The sequence below is a fragment of the Lepus europaeus genome, chromosome 22 (assembly GCF_033115175.1).
Source record: "Lepus europaeus isolate LE1 chromosome 22, mLepTim1.pri, whole genome shotgun sequence".
Lineage (NCBI taxonomy): Eukaryota > Metazoa > Chordata > Mammalia > Lagomorpha > Leporidae > Lepus > Lepus europaeus.
Genome location: NC_084848.1, coordinates 2,063,130 through 2,086,159, shown reverse-complemented (window position 1 = coordinate 2,086,159; position 23,030 = coordinate 2,063,130). Strand labels below are relative to the sequence as shown.

Sequence of the window (23,030 nt, the reverse complement as noted above, 5' to 3'; positions counted from 1 at the left end):
CCCCAAATGCCCACAATGACTGGGGTTGGGACGGCCAAAGCCAGGAACCTGGAACTCAGTCTGTCTCCCATGTGGATGGTAGGGATCCAAGTACTTGGGCCATGATCGCTGCCTTCCAGGGTCTGCATCGATGAGAAGCTGGAGCCAGGAGCAAGAGCTGGAGAGCAAACCCAGTTACTCCCATGTGGGACATGGTCGTAGCCTCGAGGGCAGTAGTCCACTGAAGAGAAACAGCATAGACCATGCTTATGAGAACTCACTTTATTTACTTACTTATTGAGAGCTTACTTTTTATTAAGATGATTTGATGCTATGAAGGTAGGATGGAGGGATGGTGGATATAATGACACTGTTATAGTTTCTGTGGGTTTGTAGTTTTAGTTTTTTGTCAGAAGACTTGAGCAGGAAGCTAGTGTCTGCTTTTTAACTTATTATACTATTGCAGGTTGAATATCCTTTATCTGAAAGGCTGTAGACCACAAGTGTTTCAGATTCAGTTTGGTGTATTTGCATAGACTTTACCAGTTCAGTCCCTGTGGCCCAAGCTGAACTCTTTGGAGTACTATACTGCTTGGATTAGGTATGCCCAACTTATGCTGCCGTTTTCATACATCTTTAAAGTTGTGATAAAATTAAGATGTATGAAGAAGAGTTGAGACTGCAGGAAACAAGACATGAGCTGCTAAGACCTACCCTTGTGAGCAGGTCTTACTTGTGATTGGTGAAGGCAAAAAATGCCTGTTGTTGTCCTCTGCTCCTTAACTGTTTGGACACTGCCTTGCATGTTTTGTCTTCCTCTTTCCGTTCTGACTGTGGTCAGTGAGTGGGGCCTGAGTGGTAGAGCAGCCCCTCCCCACTTCCTCCACCCTGCACACTAAAAGCAGCGAGTGTTTTTCAGGGTGTGGGTAGAGGCCTAGCAGAGAGGGGAACCTAAGTAGATGGTCCTGCTGGCTGTGGAGTGGCTGTGGGCAGCTTTCTCGTCTGTTGGTTTCTGGTGTCTCTCCACCCCATATGCACGCGCAGTGCAGAGAAGTGGTCCGATTTCCTGACCTGGGGAGCCACGGCATGTCTTTGTAAACTTTCACCTGTCCATGCTTTTGCTTCACATACCAGGGGACTTTAAAAAGTTCTTGGAAAATGGAATTGAAAGTCTGAGTTTAGGGGTCGGCATTGTGCAGTGGGTTAAGCTACCTCTTGCAGCATTGTCCCTGCCACCCATGTGGGAGACCCAGATAGAGTACAAGGCTCTTGGCTTCTGCCTGGCTCAGCTCTGGCTGTTATGGCTATTTGGTAATAAACCAGCAGATGGAAGATCTCTCACTCCCTATGTGTCCCCCTCTCTCTCTGTAACTCTTACTTTCAAATAAATGTTTAAATTATTATTATTTTTAAAAAGCACACCAAGAAGGGCCCAAGTATTGGGGCCATCTTCTGCCTTCTCAGGTGCATTAGCAGGGAGCTGGAGCAGACTGGAACCAGCCTCCATTTGGGATGCCTTCTTCACAGATGGAGGCTGAACCTGCTGTGCTGCAATGCAGGCTCCTAAATACTGTGTTTTTAAAAGACATGAGTTTATTTTTGTATAAAAGGTTTTTCCTTTTTTTAAGATCTATTTGAAAGATAAAGGGAGAAACAGAGATTCCCCATCTGTTGGTTTATTCCCCGGGTGGCTCCAACCACCAGGGCTGGGCTAGGCCGAAAGCCAGAGGCAGAAACTCCATCCAGGTCCCCCACATGGGTGCAGGGGCCCAAACACTGGGGACATCTTCTGCTGGTAGGCTGTTAGCAGGGAGCTGGATCAGAAGTGGACCAGCTAAGACTCAAACTGTTACCCATATGGAATGCCAGCACTGCCGACAGCTGCTTAACCTGCTGTGCCACAGTACCAGCCCCACTTTGTAGCTTTTTTTTTTTTTTTAAGAAATAATACCAAATTTTTCCAGTTCACTTTTTTTTTTTTTTAAGATTTATTTATTTTACTTGAAAGTCGCAGTTACACAGAGAGAGGAGAGGCAGAGAGAGAGAGACGTCTTCCATCTGCTGGTTCACTCCCCAGATGGCAGCAATGACCGGAGCTGCGCTGATCAGGAGCCAGGAGCTTCTTCCAGGTCTCCCACGCGGAGAGGCTTTACTTACTATGCCATAACACCGGCCCCTGTAGGTATAGGTTTTATAAGTAGCTTTTTTTAAAAAATTATTTATTTATTTATTTGAAAGGCAGAGTTGCAGAGAGAGTCTTCTATCTCCTGATTCACTCCCCAAATGCCCACAACAATGGCTGAAGCCGGGCCGATCCAAAGCCGAGAGCCTGGAGTCTCCCATGTGGGTGCAGGGGCCCAAAGATTTGGGCCATCTTGTGCTACTTTCCCAGGCCACAGCAGGGAGCTGATCGCAAGTGGGGCAGTTGGGATTTGAACCGGTGCCCATATGGGATGTTGGCACTTGCAGGTGGTGGCTTTATGCACTGTGCCACAATGTCAGCCCCTATAAGTAGCTTGTTTGTAGTCTGTTTCAAGCACTGGGTATGGGGTAATTTACCTCAGTTAATTGCACAAGGAAAATCCAATTTGTGGCATCTTAGAATGTGCTTTCCGCTGTTTTCCATTATATTGGACATCTCTGAAAGGACACAGAGTTCTTAAATCCTCAAAGTGTTTATATTTTTCTTCCATTTTAAAAAAAGATTTATTTCTTACTTATTTGAAAGTCAGAGTTAGAGAGGTGGGAGAGGAGTGGGAGAGACAGAGGGAGAGGGATCATCCATCCGCTGGTACACTCCCCAGATGGCTACAATGGTCAGGCTGGGCCAAACTGAATCCAGGAACTTCTTCCAGGTCTTCAGTGTGGTTAGCAGGGACCCACAAGCACTTGGGACATCTTCCACTGCTTTTCCAGACCATTAGCAGGGAGCTGGATTGGAAGTGTAGCAGCTAGGACGGGAACTGGTGCTAATATGGGATGCAGGCAGCGGCTTTAACCGCTTCACCACAACACCTTTCTCTAATTTACTTTGTCTAAATAATTTGTGCAAGTTCTTCCATTTTAGGAAAGAGCAGCATAATATGTGGAAAAGCATCATGGAATGACACTTCACGGGGCATCATTGTCAACGGCAAAGCCACTGCCTGGGAGTTATGACCACCACCAGCTCCCTGCTAAGTCTGGAAAAGCAGCAGAAGATGGCCCAAGTGCTTGGGCCTCTGCCACTCATGTGGGAGATCTGGATGGAGTTCCAGGCTCCTGGCTTCCACCTAACCTAGCCCCGACTATTGTGGCCATTTTGAGAGTGAACGAGCAGACAGAAGATCGATCTCTCTCTCTGTAACTCTGCCTTTCAAATAAATACTTCATTTTTTTTAAAGGAAATGATACCTCACAACTTTGTTTTTTCCTTAATATATTTTTCTTTTTTTAAGGTTTATTTATTTATTTGAAAGTCAGAATTACACAGAGAAGAAGAGGCAGAGAGAGAGGGGTCTTCCATCCGATGGTTCACTCCGCAAATGGTCGCAATGGCTGCAGCTGTGCTGATCCGAAGCCAAGAGCCAGGAGCTTCTTCCAGATCCCCCACACAGGTGTAGGGGCCCCAGGAGTTGGGCCATCTTCTGCTTTCTCAGGCCATAGCAGAGAGCTGGATCCAAAGTGGAGCAGCCAGGTCTCGAACCAGCACCCATATAGGATGCCGGCGCTTCAGGCCAGGGCATTAACCCGCTGCGCCACAGCGCCGGCCCCTCCTTAATATATTTTTCTTTGGCAGGAAACTTAATTACACAAGTACTGATTGAATCCATCCTTAGGGTGAAAGTCCAAGTCATGAGAAATGCATGGAGCTAAATCACAAATTCCATATCTTCCTCCCAGTGTAGGGGCCCAAGGACTTGGGGCATCCTCCACTACTTTCCCAGGTGCATTGGCAGGGAGCTGGATAGGAAGTGGAGTGGCCAGGGCTTTAACCCGCTGCACCACAGTACCGGCACCTGTAATTCATTTTCATAAAAAGTGTTAGAAAACAATTAAATATTGCCACTTTTAAAAATAGTTGGCCGGCGCCGCGGCTCACTAGGCTAATCCTCCGCCTTGCGGCGCCGGCACACCGGGTTCTAGTCCCAGTCGGGGCACCGATCCTGTCCCGGTTGCCCCTCTTCCAGGCCAGCTCTCTGCTATGGCCCGGGAAGGCAGTGGAGGATGGCCCAAGTGCTTGGGCCCTGCACCCCATGGGAGACCAGGAGAAGCACCTGGCTCCTGCCATCGGAACTGCGGCGGCCATTGGAGGGTGAACCAACGGCAAAAGGAAGACCTTTCTCTCTGTCTCTCTCTCTCACTGTCCACTCTGCCTGTCAAAAATTAAAAAAAAAAAAAAATAGTTTTACTGAGACATGATTCACAAAACATACAGTTCACTTATTTAAAATACGCAAACCAGTGGCTTTTAGTATATTCAGTTGTATTATAGTTATTACAAATGTATTTTGGAACATTCTCATTTTTCCATAAAGAAATATCTACAGTGACTCTGCATTTCTCCCAAACACCCACAGCTCTGGAAGCCACTAATTACTCTGTGTGCCTGTCCGACCTTTGTCGGTAGAATCGTAGAACATGAGTTTACTTTTCTTTGTGACTGGCTGCTTTCATTGAGTGTAATGTTTTCAGGTTCCATCATATTGACCATATATTTAAGTACTTCATCCTCTTTTTCAAGTTTTAATTTACTTTATAAAATTATTGGAAAGGCAAAGAGGCAAACAGATCTTCCACCCACTTGTTAGTGCCCCTAAATGCCTGCAACAACCAGGGTTAGGAAAGACTAGAAATCAGGACTGATAACTCCAGCTGAGTGTTCCACGTGAGTGGCAGGGCCCCCAGTAGTTGAGCTGTCTCCTGCAGCCTTGCAGGGTGTGTGTTACCAAGGAGCTAGAATGGCAAGTGAAGGTGGGCCTGAGCCCAGGCACTCTAACGTAAGATGAGCACCTTGACCCCTGCATTCCTTTATGTGGTGGTGTAATATGCCAGCTAATAGCTATAACATTTCTTAAAAAATTTATTTATGTATTTGAAAGTCAGAGTTACACACACACACACACACACAGAGGTCTTCCATCTGATGATTCACTCCCCAATTGGTCCCAGTGGCCGGAGCTGCGCTGATCTGAAGCCAGAAGCCAGGAGCTTCTTCCGGGTCTCCCATGCAGTTGCAGGGGCCCAAGGACTTGGGCCATCTTTTGCTGCTTTCCCCAGGCCACAGCAGAGAGCTGGATTGGAAGTAGAGCAGCTAGGTCTCGAACCGGCACCTATATGGGATGCTGGCAGTTCAGGCCAGGGCATTAACCCTCTGCTCCACAGGGCCAGCCTGGCTGTAACATTTTTTTAAGATGTATTTATTTGAAAGTCAGAGTTACACATAGAAGGAAAGGCAGAGAGAGAGAGAGAAAGAGATCTTTCATCTACTGGTTCATTCTCCAATTGGCCAAACGGCTGGAGCTGTGCCAATCCAAAGCCAGGAGCTTCCTCCAGGTCTCCCACGCAGGTGCAGGGGCTCAAGGACTTGGGCCATCTTCTACTGCTTTCCCAGCCATAGCAGAGAGCTGTATCGGAAGTAGAACAGCTGGGACACGCACTGGCACCCATATAGGATGGCGGCACTGGAGGCGCCGTTACTTGCTGAGCTACAGCTTCAGCCCCTGTAACATTTTGTTTATTGGCTTATCAGCTGGAGGACATTTGAGTCCTTTCTACCTTTGGCTATTATGAAGAATGCTGCTGTGGGCATTCTCTTTCCAAGTGTTTGCAGGGATGTGTGTTTTCTGTTCTTTGACTTTTACGCCCAGGAGTGACCTTGCTGGATCATTTGTAAGTGTTTAACTTTTTGAAGAACTGTAGCATTTCTGATCCCTCCATTCTAGAGAAATAATATAGTTTAAAAATTTGTTCATTTATGACAGGCAGAGAGCAATGAGAAAGTGGTTTGCTCCCCAAATGTCAAAGTGCCAGGACTGGGCCAGGCCAACCCAAGCCAGGAGTCCAGAACTCCATCTAGATCTCCGACATGCAGGGGGTCCAAGCAAGTTGGGCCGTCTTTTGTGGCTTTCCCAGTAGCAGGAAGCTGGATCCGAAGTGGAACCAGCTGGATTCAAACTGGTCCTCCCGTGGGATGATCAGCTTCAAACAAGCAGCAGCCTCAGAGTTAGCATCTTAGACACATCATGTCTGACCAGCCATTAACAACAGTGATGGGAATGCTGGGGTATGCACAGTTGGTGCAGCCAGCACCACACTGGGGTCCAGAACAGCTGCATCTCTCCAAAGATCTGCCTGGCACTTTCTCAGTCACCCCAGTCCCCAGTTCCTAACCCCAGACACCAGTGTTGGGTTCTTGATCCTCTCAGCTGTGCCTTTTCCAGAACATCATCTTAAGGACTCATCCGTGAAGTAGCTTTGTGAGACTGACGGCTTTCACTCAGTGTAAAGATACAGATTACATCCATCTTGGCTTCTGAGCCAGTGGTTTGTTTACATTTGTGAAGTTGCTGTGTCCTGTTCTAGTATATGGATTGTATGCCACAGCTTATCCGTTTGCCCATTGAAGCACCATTGTGTAGAAAGATACTGTAAATAATTGTGTGCAGGTTTTATGTGACAATATACGAGTTTTATAGGATCTATTTCCAGGGGTTGCTAGTTCAGCTGTTTGGTAAATTATAATTGCCTGTTTATTAAAAAACTACAAAATGTTTCTAGAATGAGTTTAACCTTTTGCTTTCATACCAGCAGTGTTTGAGAGTTGCAGTTTCTCCTTCTTGTCAGGACTCGGTATTGTCTGTGCCTTTTATTTCAGACACATTGGTTTCTCATCATGATTTAAGTTTGTATTTATTTAGTAGCCAGTGATGTTGAGCATCGTTCATGTGCTGTGCCATCTGTGTTACTACTTTGATTATGTCACTGATCAAATCTTTTGCCTGTTTTTTTTTTTTTAATTTATTTTTGACAGGCAGAGTGGACAGTGAGAGAGACAGACAGACAGAGAGAAAGGTCTTCCTTTGCTGTTGGTTCACCCTCCAATGGCTGCCGCAGCCGGCACGCTGCGGCCGGTGCACTGCGCCGATCCGAAGGCAGGAGCCAGGTGCTTCTCCTGGTCTCCCATGGGGTGCAGGGCCCAAGCACTTGGGCCATCCTCCACTGCCCTCGTGGGCCACAGCAGAGAGCTGGCCTGGAAGGGGGGCAACCGGGACAGAATCCGGTGCCCCGACCGGGACTAGAACCCGGTGTGCCGGCACCACAAGGCGGAGGATTAGCCTGTTGAGCCACGGCGCCGGCCTCTTTTGCCTGTTTAATAAAAATTGGATTATTGTTGTTGAGTTTGACGGTTCTTTATCTTGGATACAAGTGCTTTGTTGGCTATCTGGTTCGCAAGTATTTCGCACAGACTTCAGTGTTTCCATATAACAAATTTCACAGAGCAAGAATTTTAAAATGTTAAATGGTTATAATGTACCTTTTAAAAAAGTCTTAGGGATTACACTTCTGGCGTCATGTCTAAGAACTTGTCTCTTAAACTAGGTTCATAAACCAGGTTGAATATAGATCTGTAGGTTCACAGTGTTGCATACAGAGGTGCAATTGTTCAAGTGCCCTTTGTAAAAAGTTCTCGTTATTTATTTGACAGGCAGAGTGATAGGGAGGGAGAGAGATCTTCCATCCACTAGTTCATTCCCCAGATGACCAGAAGCCAAGTCTGGACCAGGCTTAAGCCAGGAGTCAGGGATTTCACCCCCGTCTACTACATAGGTGGCAGGAGCCCAAGCTCTTGGGTCATCATCTGCTGTCTTCTAAGTGCATTAGCAGGGAGCAGAACTAGAAGCAAAGCAAGTGGGACTCCAACCTGACAGCCACGTTTAGCTCTTTGTACCAGCATGTGGGGCTCCTAAGCTCATTGTTCTAAAAACTTTTTGACTTTTTTAAAAGATTTATCTCATTTATTTGAAAGGCAAAGTTACAGAGAGGGAGAAACAGAGAAATCTTCTGTATGCTGGTTAACTCCCCAAATAGTTGCAGTGGCTGGACCTGGGCCAATGCACAACCAGAAGCCAGGAGCTTCTTCCAGGTCTCCCATGTGGGTGCGGGGCCTAAGCACTTGGGTGGGCCATCCTCCACTGCTTTCCCAGACACATCGGCAGGGAGTTGGATCAGAAGTGGAGCATCTGAGACTTGAACCGGGGCCCATATGGAATGCCAACACTGCATGCAGGAGCTTAATCTGCTAGGCCACATGGGTGGCCCCTCTTGTAACATTTTATAGATTCTATAGATTGCTGCACTGATTATAGTGTTGTCTGTTAATAAAGACAGTTTTAGGGGCCGCCACCTGTGATGCCAGCTGCTCCACTTCCCATCCAGCTCTCTTCTTCTGTGGCCTGGAAAAGCAGAAGATGGCTCAAGTCTTTGGGCCCTGCACCCAAGTGGTAGATGCAAAAGAAGCTCCAGGCTCCTGGCTTCAGCTGACCCAGCTCCAGCCGTTGTGTCCATGTGGGGAGTGAACCAGCGGATGGAAGACCTCTCTCTCTTTCTGCCCTTGCCTCTGCCTCTCTCTAACTCTGCCTTTCAAATAATAAATTGATGAATCTTTAAAAAAAAAAAAAGAATTTTAATTGTACATTTCTGATGTGATACCTTTTATTTGACTTCTGATTTTTATTGGAAATCAAGGAAGACTTGCTTGCATTTGTATTCCATTTAGAGGCCCTGTCTACGCACATTTGTTGACTTAATTTCATTTGTAGTTTGTGTATGAAATCAACAATTTCCTAAAAGCTATAATTACATTAAAGGTTTTGCCAGCGTGGTTACCCTGATGTCTTTCGTCGCAATCCTCCCTCCTCATCTTACCTTCTTCTCCTGTCTGCCATGTAGCATCAACATGTAATCCTGCCTGATTTGTGACTCACTCCTGCTCATTTGTAAAGTAACTGTCCCCCACATTTTTATCAGAAGTGCTGAAGTTCTAACATTGAAGGTTAGAAACCAGCAGTTTCACAAACAGGATGGTGAATTTCCTGTGTCAGAATTAGGTCAAGCTGTCCACTACGTTCTCGAAGGAGGTTTTCTGTTTCAAAGGAAAGCAAGATGGCAGTGATGCCTTTGGAAGGAGGACTTTGGGCCTGATGAATGTAAGGGCGTCACGGTACAGCCTCCTGTCTCCTGAGGTTTTAGAGGATGACGCCTCAGTGTCTCTGATGTGCTGTGGTAATTACTGCTGCTCCAGTTAGTCCAGTCACATGGTCACTCCAACACCTGGCACCTGTACACCTTTGGGCCTACTATTTTGTATCACAGAGTATTACAAATTTAAATCTATTTCGGAAGTTTCCTTTCAGGATAAACTTTTTCTATTTGTTAATAAGCTGTTAGGGTAATCTTTGGATTATTATTGTCAAGTCACTAGGAAACTTCTCTTTCTGAGAGGGTACGAGTGTTCAGCATGGGCATGATGAGTTCACACCAAGCAGCTGGTGGTACAGTGCCCTGTTAGGCGGTCGAGGGTCTGAGCAGCGCCTCCAGGCTCACCTCTCCTAAGCAGATAGTGGCGGTGAGTCCGCCTGCCTCAGACACAGGCTGTGTTAAACGGGAAAGGACAGAGGTGGAAAAGGTGTAGCAGGCTCTGCAGCCCCCATCCCACAGTTAGGAAAAGGTGAGTGATGTCATCATATTCTGAGGCTTCAGAGACCAGAGTGGTGGTGTCGCTCAGTGTTTGTTATGTCTGTTATTCTAATAAGTTTCTTTTTTTCTTTCTACCAAGCCAAGCTAGCAAGACGCAGTCAAGAACGAGACAATCTTGGCATGTTGGTGTGGTCACCTAACCAGAACCTGTCCGAGGCAAAATGTAAGTTTTGGAGTATCTATTTCTCACCTTCCTAATTTAATGTTGTTTAAATAACTAATTGATTAATCTTTAAAGAGCTATTTATTTGAAAGAGTTATAGAGAGAGTGGTCTTCATCTGATGGTTCACTCCCCAGTTGGCTGCAATGGCCAGAGCTGAGCTGATCTGGAGCCAGGAGCCAAGAGCTTCTTCTAGATCTCCCATGTGGTTGCAGAGGCCCAGCAGTGAACCAGCAGATGGAAGACCTCTCTCTCTCTCTCTCTCTCTCTCTCTCTCTCTGCCTCTCCCTTTCTTTCTGTGTGACTCTCACTTTCAAGTAAAATAAATAAATCTTAAAAAAAGGAAGAAAAGAGGCCGGCGCCGTGGCTCAACAGGCTAATCCTCCGCCTTGCGGCGCCGGCACACCGGGTTCTAGTCCCGGTCGGGGCACTGATCCTGTCCCGGTTGCCCCTCTTCCAGGCCAGCTCTCTGCTGTGGCCAGGGAGTGCAGTGGAGGATGGCCCAAGTGTTTGGGCTCTGCACCCCAGGGGAGACCAGGAGAAGCACCTGGCTCCTGCCATCGGAACAGCGCGGTGCGCCGGCCGCAGCGCGCTACCGCGGCGGCCATTGGAGGGTGAACCAACGGCAAAAGGAAGACCTTTCTCTCTGTCTCTCTCTCACTGTCCACTCTGCCTGTCAAAAATAAAAAAAAAATAAAAAAAATAAAAAAAAGGAAGAAAAGAAGTATTTTGAAGAGTTTGAAAGTATATATTTCTTTACTGTGGCATGTCAGAGTGATTTAGACTCCAGCCCGTGGTGTCATTATCTTCCATCTTTCTCAAAACGTTGCACGTGTGGGTTCTGAAGTAAACAGGGGGAGACTCCAGTGGAAGGAACCTTGTAATGCAGTGTGGAACTCCCTCACCTGGGAATTCTAGGTTTGTAAAGACAGAAGTTTAGGGACTGGCAGTGTGACATAGGGGGTAAAGCTGCTGCCTGTGGTGTCGGCATTCCATATGGGCACTGGTTCGAATCTTGGCTGTTCCACTTCCAATGTAGCTCTCTGTTATGGCTTGGGAAAGCAGTGAAAGATGATCCAAGTCCTTGGACTCCCATACCTGTGTGGGAGACCAGAAGAAACTCCTGGCTGCAGGCTCCTGGCTTCGAATCAGCCCAGCTCTGGCCATTGTGGCTGTTTAGGGAGTGAATCAGCAGATGGAAGACTCCTCCACCCCCCACCCTGCGTCCCTGCCTCTGCCTCTCTGTAACTCTGTCTTTCAAATACATAAATAAATCTTTAAAAAAAAGATAGAAGTTTGAACAAGTGTATTATTATTAAAATTTTTTTGTTTATTTATTTAAAAGCAGTAGAGCAAGGGAGACAGGGAAGAGGGGGAGAGAGAGAAAGAGAAAGATCCTCCATTTGCTGGTTCACTCCTCAAATGACTACACTGGCTGAAAACCAGGAGCTTTCTCTGGGTCTCCCATGTAGGTACAGGGACCCAAGCATCTTGCACTGCCCTCCTAGGAACATTAGCAGTGAGCTGGATCAGAAGCAGAGCTCACGTGGGATGCCTGCATTGCATCAGCTTTTCCCAGTGCATCATACTGCCAGTCCCTTGAGTAAGTTTTAATTTGAAGGATTATAAATAGCAAAGTATGTTGGGAATAAGCCTTATAAATAATGTAAGATTTCAGCCTAGCTTGGAAGCAAAATAGAGAGAGGTCTTCTATCTCTAGGTTCACTTCTCAAATGGTCATAGCAGCCAGGGCTGAGCCAGGCTGAAACCGGAAGCCAAGACCTGCTTCTGGGTCCCCCTCATGGGTGGAAGGAACTCAAGTGTTTGGGCCATCACCGCCTGCTTCATAGGTGCATTAACAGGGGGCTGCATCAAAAGCTGAGTGCCTGGTACTCGAAGTGAGGTTCTGAAGTGGGGTGTGGGTGTCCCAGGTAGCTGCTAGACCTGTGTGAGAATGCCCACTCTGGAAGTAAAACTTTTGGATTGGGTAGTTAACAGTGGCACAGACATTCTGACCTGTACTGGATTTTGGAGTGGGGGCAGGTGTTCTGTAGCTGTTAATAATAATATTGATTATATTTTCTGTCTCTGCTCAGTTGTCATCATGCAAGATTAACTTTTTAAAGGAGATTTATTTCTTTGAAAGGCAGAGTTAAGCAGAGAGATCCATCTGCTTTTTCACTCCTCAAATGGCTGCAACGGCCAGGGCTGGGCCAAGCTGAAGCCAGGAGCCAGGGGCTTCTTCAGTGTCTTCCACATCAGTGCAGGGACCCAAGCCCTTGGACCATCTACTGCTGTTTTCCCACGTGCATTAGCAGGGAGCTGCATCAGAAGTGGAGCAGCCAGGACGTGAACCGGAGCCCATATGGGCATGCTGGCATCACAAGCCATGGCTTAATGCCACTAAACCACAGTGTTGGTCCTGCAAGATTGGTTTTCCATCTGATCTATTACCATGAATCTTTACCATTTTCATTGTCTGTATTTTCTTCATAACTTAAGGAGGAAGACAAATGAGAATGCCCCCTTTGAGATTTCATTGGAGGTCATGGATGGCATTGACTCACAAGCAGAGTTTTTAACATAGTGCCCATTTTTATATGTAAAAGACATTATATTTTCAAAGGAGCCTTTAACAAGAATAGGTTAAGAGCCATTGTTTAAAATAGTTAAATTGTGGCCGTTGCCGTGGCTCACTTGGCTAATCCTCCACCTGCGGTGCTGGCACACCAGGTTCTAGTCCCAGTTGAGGCGCTGGATTCTGTCCCAGTTGCTCCTCTTCCAGTCCAGCTCTCTGCTGTGGCCCGGGAAGGCAGTGGAGGATGGCCCAAGTCCTTGGGCCCTGCACCCCATGGGAGACCAGGAGAAGCACCTGGCTCTTGGCTTCGGATTGGCGTAGCATACTGGCTGTAGCAGCCATTTGGGGGATGAACCAATGGAAAAAGGAAGACCTTTCTCTCTGTCTCTCTCTCTCACTGTCTAACTCTGCCTGTCCAAAAAAATAAATAAATAAATAAATAAATTGTGAGCAAAGTCTGGAACTGGTGGCATTCCCAGGCTATGTTTGCATTGTTTAGAATAGAGTTGACAGGTATTAGTGCACAAGGGGCGTGCATTTTGTGTAACCTCCTCCTGAATGTACAGTCCACAGGAGCATATTGAAGGAGCTGTGAGCACAGATGTTGAAGAAGCATACTAGATTTTGATCCAGAAGGATTTATTTGTTGTATAATACCCTCCATGGAGGTGGGAAATTCAACCACTCTTAGTAATGTTAAGCTTAGCAATAACAAAATACTCTGTCCAATCTGATTTTTTTTTTTTTTTTTTTTTGACAGGCAGAGTGGATAGAGAGAGAGAGAGAGAAAGGTCTTCCTTTTTTCCGTGGGTTCACCCTCCAATGGCCGCTGTGGCCGGCGCATCGTGCTGATCTGAAGCCAGGAGCCAGGTGCTTCTCCTGGTCTCCCATGGGGTGCAGGGCCCAAGCACTTGGGCCATCCTCCACTGCCTTCCCGGGCCATAGCAGAGAGCTGGCCTAGAAGAGGGGCAACCGGGATAGAATCCGGCGCCCCAATCAGGACTAGAACCCAGTGTGCCGGCGCCACAAGGTGGAGGATTAGCCTGTTAAGCCACGGCGCCGGCCCAATCTGATTTTTTTTAAAGATTTATTTTATTTATTTGAAAGGTAGAGTTAGAGAGAAACAGAGAGAGAGAGCAATCTTCCATCCACTGGTTTACTCCCCAAATGGCTGCAATGGCCAGGGCTGTGTCAGGCCAAAGCAAGGAGCAAGGAGCGTCATGCAGGTCTCCCACACAGGTGCCGGAGCCCAAGGACTTGGCGTTCTCAGAGCGGAGGAAAGGGCCTCGGAGGGGCTGTGACCTCACTGAGGCTCCTGAGGCAGAGCCTTCCTGTCACATCGTCTCCCTCTGAGTTTCCTCAGCCGCTGAGGAGCATTCAGGACCCTCTGCTGTGGGTCCTCAACCTCAGGTGGACTGTGCTGAGGGAAGCCCCTCCGTGTGTGTGCGCTGGAAGGGAGAGGTGTGCCTGTTTGAATCATAGCTCCTCCGCTTCCGGTCTGGGCTCCTGGTCCTGTGCAAACCATCAGGTATTCGCCCTGCTACCCGTGTGGGAAACCAGGATGGAGTTCCTGGCTCTTGGCTTTGTTCTTCGTCCCTTGTGAGCATTTGGGAGAGTGAACCAGCAGATGGCAGCTCTGTCTCTCTGCCTTTCAATAAAACAAAGCAAAAATCCAACATTTAAAATTTTTTTTTTATGAGCTAAGTGTGTTTCCTATGTGAAGATGCACCCAGCTGCACTTTTTTTTTTTTAAAGGATTTATTTATTGGAAAGTCAGAACTAGAGAGAGGAGAGAGACACGGAGAGAAGATCTGTCTACAGGTTAACTCTCAAAATAGCAACAGCCAGGGTAGAGCCGGGCCAAATCAGGGAAGCAGGAGCTTCTTCCAGGTCTCCCATGTGGGTGCAGGTGCCCAAGCACTTGGATCAGCCTCTACTGCTTTCCCAGATGTGTTCGCAGGGAACCGGATCAGAAGTGGAACATCTATGTCTTGAGCCAGCACCCATGTGGGATGCTGTTGCTGCAGATGGCAGCAGCTCAACCCACTGCGCCACAGCACTGGCCCTGAGCACACCTTCGCATGTGTGCTGTCTGCGTGTGATTTCTCTTGCTGATCGGCACCTCTGCCTCTAGTTGAATCTCAGATGTTCTGCAGGGAGTTAGCTTTAATAGTTTCCGCGTTCATGTGTTTCGTGTCCCCTGTTCTATGGGAAAGACTGGAGCAGGCTGTCCTGCAGTCTGAGGGGGGGGTGCAGATGGGAAGCCGTGCCCGGAGCCCCAGACTCCCGCTGGCAGGGAAGGTTTCTGGTGGCAGAGGTGCTGCTTTTGTGTGGGTCCTCCTTGCGCTAGAGGGAGCTTGTGAGATCATTTTGAGGGCACATTTGATTGGTAGGGAGAAGCCCAGCGCATTGACCTGATGTGGGTGCAGCAGTGCAGTGTGGGTGTCACTGCACCGAGTTTGTTGGCTTTGGGCATTTTCTAAGGAGAAGGTGGATTCTGTCATTCTGCGCTGATCAGTTTTCAGGATTCTACTTCGGATGTCACGTGGGCAGATGCACAAATGTGTGACTGCTGCTGAGGGCAGATGGATACACTTATCCTTTTTTTTTTTTTTTTTTTTTAATTTATTTTAAAGACAGAGTTAGAGAGAGCGAGAGCGAGAGAGAGAGGTCTTCCATCTGCTGGCCATAGTGGCCGGAGCTGAGCCAGGAGCCAGGAGTTTCTTCCAGGTCTCCCACACGGGTGCAGGGGCCCAAGAACTTGGGCCGTCTTCTACTGTCCCAGCCATGGCATCAGAAGAGGACTCAAACTGGTGCCCATATGGGATGCCGGCTCCACAGGCAGAGACTCAGCCTACTACACCTCTGCTCTTTTTTTTTTTTTTTTTAAATGCAGCATACAAAACTTGAACCGGTGCCCATATGGGATGCCAGCGTGGACCTTAGCTGCTAGAGTACAGTACTCCCCTCTTGTGCTCTCTTTTCCCTTAAAGATCGCGCTAGAGGCAGCCTTCCACTATAAACTGTAGTAATGTTTGTGTCCACCAGGTGGCAGAGTTGCTTAATCTAAATGATGTAAGCTCAATTCTGATTTTCAATGTTACAGTGATAACTCATTTATTATTTTAGTAATAAAAGGAAATGTCATGATATTTGTTATCATATTCTTAAAAATATTTTGGCACAGTTTGAGTCATGAGAGAGTTATTGGTGTCATGTGTCCTTTGCAGTATCTAATGCTACTGCAAGTACTATGATGAATTCTTTATAAAAAGCTCTATTAGGGCTGTATGCTTTGTCCTCATCCTACCTTATGTTGTCAGCCTACCCTGTTCCACATAGAATGTGCAAGATCACAAGGTGTTCTGAGTCTGCAGTGTGTAGGGGGAGGGCAGGGTGAGGTAAGGTTACTGTGGCAATTTCCCTCTGTATTCTTAGTCTTTTGCAGTTGAATTTGAAACCCTAACAATAGGTACTAACAGCATTTAGCTTTTTTGGATTGAAACATGATTATAAAAACAAATGACATGCTGCACAGGATATCCATCTGTTTCTTACCCTGTTTCTATCACTTGCTTCATCAGCCACAGTTATGTTTTCCTAACTGTTTCCAGTTCCTGAACCTGGGATGCTTTTTTCCCCATGCGTGCTCTCAAAAGACAAGATTGTGCAAGTGTTCTGGGCCGGTGCTGTGGCACAGCAGGTTAAAGCCCTGGCCTGAAGCACTGGCCATATGGGCGCCAGTTCTAGTCCTGGCTGCTCCTCTTCCAACCCAGTTCTCTGCTATGGCCTGGGAAGGCAGTGGAGAATGGCCCAAGTCCTTGAGACCCTGCACCCACTTGGGAGACCTGGAAGAATCTCCTGGCTCCTGGCTTTGGATCGATGCAGCTCCAGTCATTGGAGCCATTTGGGGAGTGAACCAGCAGATGGAAGACCTTTCTCTCTGCCTCTACTCTCTCTGTAACTCTGTCTTTTAAATGAATGAAATAAATCTTTTTAAAAAAAGACCAAGTATTCTAGGGTCTGTGTGACCCTGGCCAAGATCCCTAACATCTGAGTCTTGATTTCTTCGTTTTGAATGTTTGTGATAATGGAATGACCAGAGAGAGGATTGAAAAGATAATTCCTGTGAAGAGTTGGGCACTATTAGTGGCACACAGTGTTCTCAAATGTCAGCTAATATTTTTACTTAAAAGAACCTTTGAGGGGGCAGTATTGGTGGCACAGCTGGTTAAGGTGTTGCCCGCAGGGCTTGGCATCCTGTATCAGAGCGCTGGTTCTGGTGCCAGCTGCTCCACTTCCACTTGAGCTCCCACTGGTGTTCCTGGGAAGGCCGCGGGAGATGACCCAGGCACTGGGGCTCCTCCTACACTTGTGGGAGATGCGGATGCAGTTCCAGGATCCTGGCTTTGCCTGGCCCAGCCCTGGCTGTTGTGGCCATTTGAGGAGTAAACCAGCAGTTGGAAGATCTCTGTCTCTCCTTTTGTGTCTGTTGCTCTGCCTTGCAAAGAAATAAAAGAAACCTTTTATATGTGCATATGTACATACACATATAAAAAGCTGTTGGATTTTTTTAAATACACATTTCTGCATAAAGTTTGAAATATTTAAAGATTTATTTGAAAGGCAGAGAGATGGAGAGAGAGAGACAGACAGAAGACAGATGGACAGATAGATGTCTTTCATCCACTGGGTTCACTCTCAAATGATGGACACAGCCGGCACTGGGCAAGACTGAAGCAGGAATCCAAATTCCATGGTAGGGAGCCAGGACCTTGAGCCGTCACCTGCTGCCTCTCGGGAGCTGGGACTTTGAACCTAGGCACTTCCACATCTCAGGTGGCAGCACAGCCGCTGCTCCAGGCACCTGCCTCAGCGGCTGGATCCTCAGGACGTTCTTGATTTATCGTCATCCCATGATCGTCAGTCTGGTCGTTATGTCCTGATTACTTTGCCTTCTCAAACACTTGTTCCAGTGCTTGCCTGCTCTTCTGTTTCCTGTGTGTTGGTTGACCGCTTCAGGAGGCCAGGGCATTTTTACACTTTTAGTTAAGCCTGTTCCTTAATCCAGTCATCCGTACATCAGTAAATGTTAATAAGCCTTTAGGGATTTTGTACATTTTCTTGATGAATGAGAGTCTCATACGCTACCTCACACGATGTTACTCTATGACTCACTCGCCCATGTTTTGATGGGGAGGCTTTGTGGCTTCAAAGATGCCTTGATTCATACAGTCTGTACTTTTCATAGAGTCAGTGTGATGCATATCTTTTTTTTTTTTTTAATTATTTACTTGAGAGGTAGAGTTACAGACAGAGGGAGAGGCAGAGAGAGGTCTTCCATCCGCTGATTCATTCCCTAGATGGCTACAATGGCTGGAGCTGGGCCAATCCAGCACTTGAGCCATCTTCTACTCCTTTCCCAGGCCATCAACAGGGAGCTGGATTAGAAATGGAACAGCCTGGACTTGAACCAGCACCCATATAGGATGCCGGCATTTCAGACAGAAGCTTAACCTACTATTCCACAGGTCTGGCCCCATGATGTTTATCGTTATTCATCATAATTTAGGATGAGACAAATCTTGCTGCTTGTTTCAATGGGAATTTTCAAGTTTAAAAAACATTGCTGTATGCAATAATGGAATTACTTTTAGTCTGAATACCCAGTGAGTGATTATTTTGCTGCTGCTGTTCCCTGCCCCCCAAAGATTTATGTATTTATTTGAAAGCGTTAGAAAAAAGGAGACAGAGATTGTCCATCTGCTGGTTTACTCCCCAAATGGCTGCAACAGCCAGGGCTGGGCCAGGCTGAAGCCAGAAGCTTCATCTGAGTCTCCCACATTGGTGGCAGGGACCTGAGCACTTGCCATTTTCCACTGCTTTCCTGGTTGGTAGCAGGGCGCGGGATTGGAAGTAGAGCAGCTGGGACACCAACTGGCATCCATGTGGTATGCCAGCGTTACAGGCAGCGGCTTTATCTGCTAGGCCACAATGCCAACCATGATTCTTGCTTCTAACAAATCACGTGAGCTGGCCACATAAGACTGGTGGGCCACGCCCGGGTGACTCTCTTGTACTGACCCCTGTGTACTGGGGAAGGCTGGTGGCTGCAAACTCCCATGCCCCTGTCAATGTCTTGGCATTTTCTTAGGCTCCTCAGGTTTTCTCCTTACTGATCATTTTACCAAATGCTTCTCTGCCCACAGTTGCTCCTTATTGTGATTGAGATCACCTCCGGTTGACCTTTGATCTTTTGGGGGCACAATCTAGATTATTGCTACCTGACGTGGAAGGATTGTAGAAGTATCTGGGCTGCCAGTTTTCTTTGTTTCAGAACAGATGTTCTCAGGTGGCTTGTGTTTCTCCTGCTTCTCTCCCTGTGCCGTCTGGGAGCCATCCGCCGTCGTCATTGTTGCCCTATGTTTTCATGAGGACAGCTGGGAGAGGGCTTTATTTTCTTGGGTTGAGCTTATTTCTGCTGTAGTTGGGAATACCCTGTGGGAGATTTTGAAAAAACACACACTTTACCCTTTCCTCACTGTTGCACCAGCTTCTGGTCATTCTGCAAAGGGCGTGGTGGGTGATGGGAAAGTCAGGGCTCTGGGATATTCCCAGCCACAGAAGGGCACCACATCCCTCTGAGTATCAGAGGAGGAGCCGCAGAGCAGAGTAGTAAAGCAGGGAGCGCCCAGGCCTGCCAGCAGCGTCATTCATGCCAGTGGCTGCATTCTGGGCTAGTTCTGGTCTGGAAGGTTCTGCCAGGGAAGAGGGGTCCCTTTAGTACCTAGTTTTCCCAGTTGGGTGATCACCCCACTTTCTGATGAGAGCTAATTCCTGGTGCTAAAAAAATTTAAATCACAACTGTTTACAAAGAATCTTTAAGTGACTTTATTTTTAATCTAGAGTTGGCAACACCTTGTTCCATAAAATAGAGTCGTGTTCTGAGGGATTGAGGCACTGGTTTGACAGTCCAGGAAGGCTGAAGGAATCAGAGCTGCTTGGTCATTTCAGATAGAGAGACCGAGGAGTAGAAGGGTGACTGGCTCAGCTCCGGCTGCTGCTTCCATGTCCGGATTAGGCAGAGAGCCGTGTTCTCGTGCAGCCAAAACCAGCTGCCTCCCACCCTGATTTCTGAGGCTGGGCAGGCAGCTCGGGGTCAGCTTGTCGGACGACACAGCATGAGTGACACTGTTCGCATTTTTTGCTTGGTCTGTTGTGTCCGACTTCCCCTGGTGGTCTCCAAGAGGCTCTCACAGTTGTGTGGTCTGAAAGGTTTCCTTTTTTTTTTTTTTGACAGGCAGAGTGGATAGTGAGAGAGAGAGAGAGAAAGGTCTTCCTTTTGCCGTTGGTTCACCCTCCAATGGCCGCCGCGGTAGGTGCGCTGCGACCTGCGCATCGCGCTGATCCGATGGCAGGAGCCAGGTGCTTATCCTGGTCTCCCATGGGGTGCAGGGCCCAAGGACTTGGGCCATCCTCCACTGCACTCCCTGGCCACGCAGAGAGCTGGCCTGGAAGAGGGGCAACCGGGACAGGATCGGTGCCCCGACCGGGACTAGAACCCGGTGTGCCGGCGCCGCAAGGCGGAGGATTAGCCTAGTGAGCTACGGCGCCGGCCTGAAAGGTTTCCTAAGGAAGATGCTCCCGTGGCAGAAATCAGTGGAGCTGTAACTGGAATGCTGTGGTCCCACTGTAGTTTGTAGCTGAATCTGGTTGGAGATGCTGGGGCATCACGGCCCCTGTACTGATGCAGTGGTGTGGATCCAGCAAATGACATCTGCCTGAGGTACATGGGCAATACAGGTCTTGTGAGCAGCCATCTCAGGGCCACCCACTCCACCCGTCAAGCTGTGCATTGACTGACTTCAAGATCACAGGACTGACCCGTGGCCATGCCCATGGTCCTTATTCAGCTAAGGTAAATAATAGCATGCTCGTGGAGCTGAGACTGTACAGAAGCTTGTGGTTCATTCCCTCAGAGCCACTAGACAGAAGCAGCACAGTGCCAGGGTTTGCTTCCGCTCTGCCTCCTCCCCCTGGCAGCCTGTCCTGGGTCCTGCATGCCACCCTTTGCATCCGAGCTCCTCCAGCACCAGCCTCTGCAGGTTCCGGCCTGGTCCACAGAGCCACTGCTTCTGTATCTGCACCTCACATCACATTTAGAACCTTAGGGCACACGTCCCTGTTGGACATTCTCTGCCCTATTTTAAAGTGAAAAGCATACAGCAGACTTTGGGATGCTTGTCCTCCCCTTTACAGCACACCAGTTTCAACTGTGGTGACGAGCTAGGGCCATTTACCTTCAGATCAGTAAGTGGCAGCCCAAGGTCGCTTCATTTGTTATTTGCTGACTCTCGGGTGTATTACAGTTTTACTGTGTCCTGAGTGGATTGACTGGTATGGCTGTGAGTATATGTGTTTTAAACTTTTTTTAAAAGGAAATTGGTGCCATTATAATTGTAATTAATAGTGACTTGCACTAAAGGGAGTTGCTGTGTGAATTAAATTGACTTTCTCTGTTGTTGATGGAAAAAATTTTCCCTGAGTATTTAGTATATAAGCTAGTAAAAGATTTGAATTATTTTTGGAAATTAATTTCTTTTTCCTAAATTGGTTGTCAATTATACCAGAATTAGCAATATGGTTGTAGTATAATTGAATAACAGGTTGAGATGCAGAAGGTCTGATTTTATTAGCTGGCTTGTGGCTGCGGTCAGCTCCTGGGGCCACTCAGGGCCTGCTTTCTCTCCGTTTAGTCCTCGGGCCAGAGGCTGCCCTGTGAGGGCAGAAGGAAGTGGCACCTGTGGGCATTGTACGATTGTTGCGTTCAGTTCCATGCTACTTTTTATGACTTGTGAGGGAAGGCCACCCACAAATGGCCCATGCTTCTTGAGGCCAAGTCAGTTCGATTTCTTCGTGCTGGAAAGCTAGCCAGCACTTGCCACCTGGTGTTTCAGTGCAGAGTCCAGGCACGGGGATGTGCAATTAATCTATTAGATTCTCTTTAAAAACACAAAAATACTTATTCTTTATCCTCAACTGAGACAAAAAACGAACTCCACTTTCATACTGCTTTTTACTGCTAAGTAAGTATTTGTCAAAGCACCGAGTTAATGGTTGTGTGTTGTGGCAAATTTGAACAACACCAAGAAAAGACACAGTTTCCCCAACGGTGTTGGGTATGTGAGTGTGTTCCTCTGGCATTTCTCTGTGTTACTTAGTGGGAGCCATGACGTGGTCCTGCCGTGGTCCTGTCGATCCTGGGGCAGGACTGATACGTGTGCCAGTCACGGCAGATAGAGCACTCTGCCCCTGCTCACTGGCCTTCTCGTCTTGTGTTTCAGTGGATGAATACATTGCCATTGCCAAGGAGAAGCACGGGTACAACATGGAGCAGGTAATGACACTCTGTCCAGCACGGTCTCTGCAGCCCGCCCCGTCAGCGTGTTCCCTGTGTGTGTGGAGCACTTTCCTTTCTGGCAGGGGGCAGGCGTCAGCCCTTCGGCTGGGCTCTAGCACCTGCGCCCCTGCGGGCCGGCGTCTCAGAGGGGCGTGTCTTTTCTCCTTGACATGTGATTGTTTGTGTTCTGGTTATGGGATTTTGTTTTCCACTCAGGCTGTCACTCATTCCTGCGGTGTTCAGTGTTCATTGTTTTACTTTCGGGCTGTAAATATTTGACTAGGATGTTTTCTAAAAATATTTTTGGAACATTTTTGAGAAAGCTATAAGATTTGTTTTTTAGAGATCTAAAAACATTTTATTTTGTTGATTATTACTACTGTTTTAGTTTTTACTTATTTATTTGAGATGCAGAGAGAGTTCCTATCCCCTAATTCACTCCCTAAATGCCTACAACAGCCTACTGTGCCTACCACCTGCTGGCTCTGGCAAGTGATTTACTGTCTTAGGGCCTCCTCCTATTTTTTTTTTTTTTTAAGATTTATTTATGTATTTTAAAGAGTTAGAGGGGGAGACAGACAGAGATCTTCCACCCATTGGTTCATTCCCCAGATGACTGCAGTGGCCAGAGCTGGGCCAGGCTGGACCCAGGAGCTCCCTCCGGATTTCCCACGTGGGTGGCAAGGGTCCAGTCATTTGGGCTCTTCCACTGCTTTTCCCAGGGGCCTCTGTGTTCTACTTGGGAAGTGGGAAGAATGCAGTTTATTTCCCAAGACACGGAAGGGCATGTGACGAAGAGGACTCTGTGATGACAGTGGAGGAGTGAGAAGCAGCCAGAAGTCAGGCTCCCCACTAGACGTTATGTCAGAATATGTCTGATGTGACGATTTTGGCAATTCAGTGAGCCAAAAGCTCCCCGTCCTCCAGGGCTGGAGACACAGGTGCAGCAGCTGTGCTAGCTCCTCCATCTGCAAGTTCTTTAAAGGGCCAGCACCCTTGCTCATCCCCCTCCTTTGTTTTTCTTTGATTTTGGGAGCCAGAGATGAAATACTAGGACATTCAAAAGCAAGTGCACATAGAGGGGATCAGAACATCATGGTGCGTGTCCTGGGAAAAGCATGAGCAGGGAAGTCCTTGGGCTGCTCCCTGGCACAGAGAAGGCCTGTAGCAGGGA

The 23,030-nt window shown here is 47.6% G+C and overlaps 1 protein-coding gene across 2 annotated transcripts in view; it reads left to right on the top strand.

Annotated features, from left to right (window-relative positions):
• Nucleotides 1-23,030, top strand: part of RCOR1 (REST corepressor 1) — a 95,643-nt gene that overhangs the window by 50,113 nt on the left and 22,500 nt on the right. For both annotated transcript variants that reach the window (XM_062181039.1, XM_062181040.1), the window contains exons 3-4: nucleotides 9,797-9,880; nucleotides 21,801-21,853. In XM_062181039.1, the coding sequence (XP_062037023.1) occupies nucleotides 9,797-9,880; nucleotides 21,801-21,853 (137 nt within the window). The remainder of the gene's footprint in view (nucleotides 1-9,796; nucleotides 9,881-21,800; nucleotides 21,854-23,030) is intronic.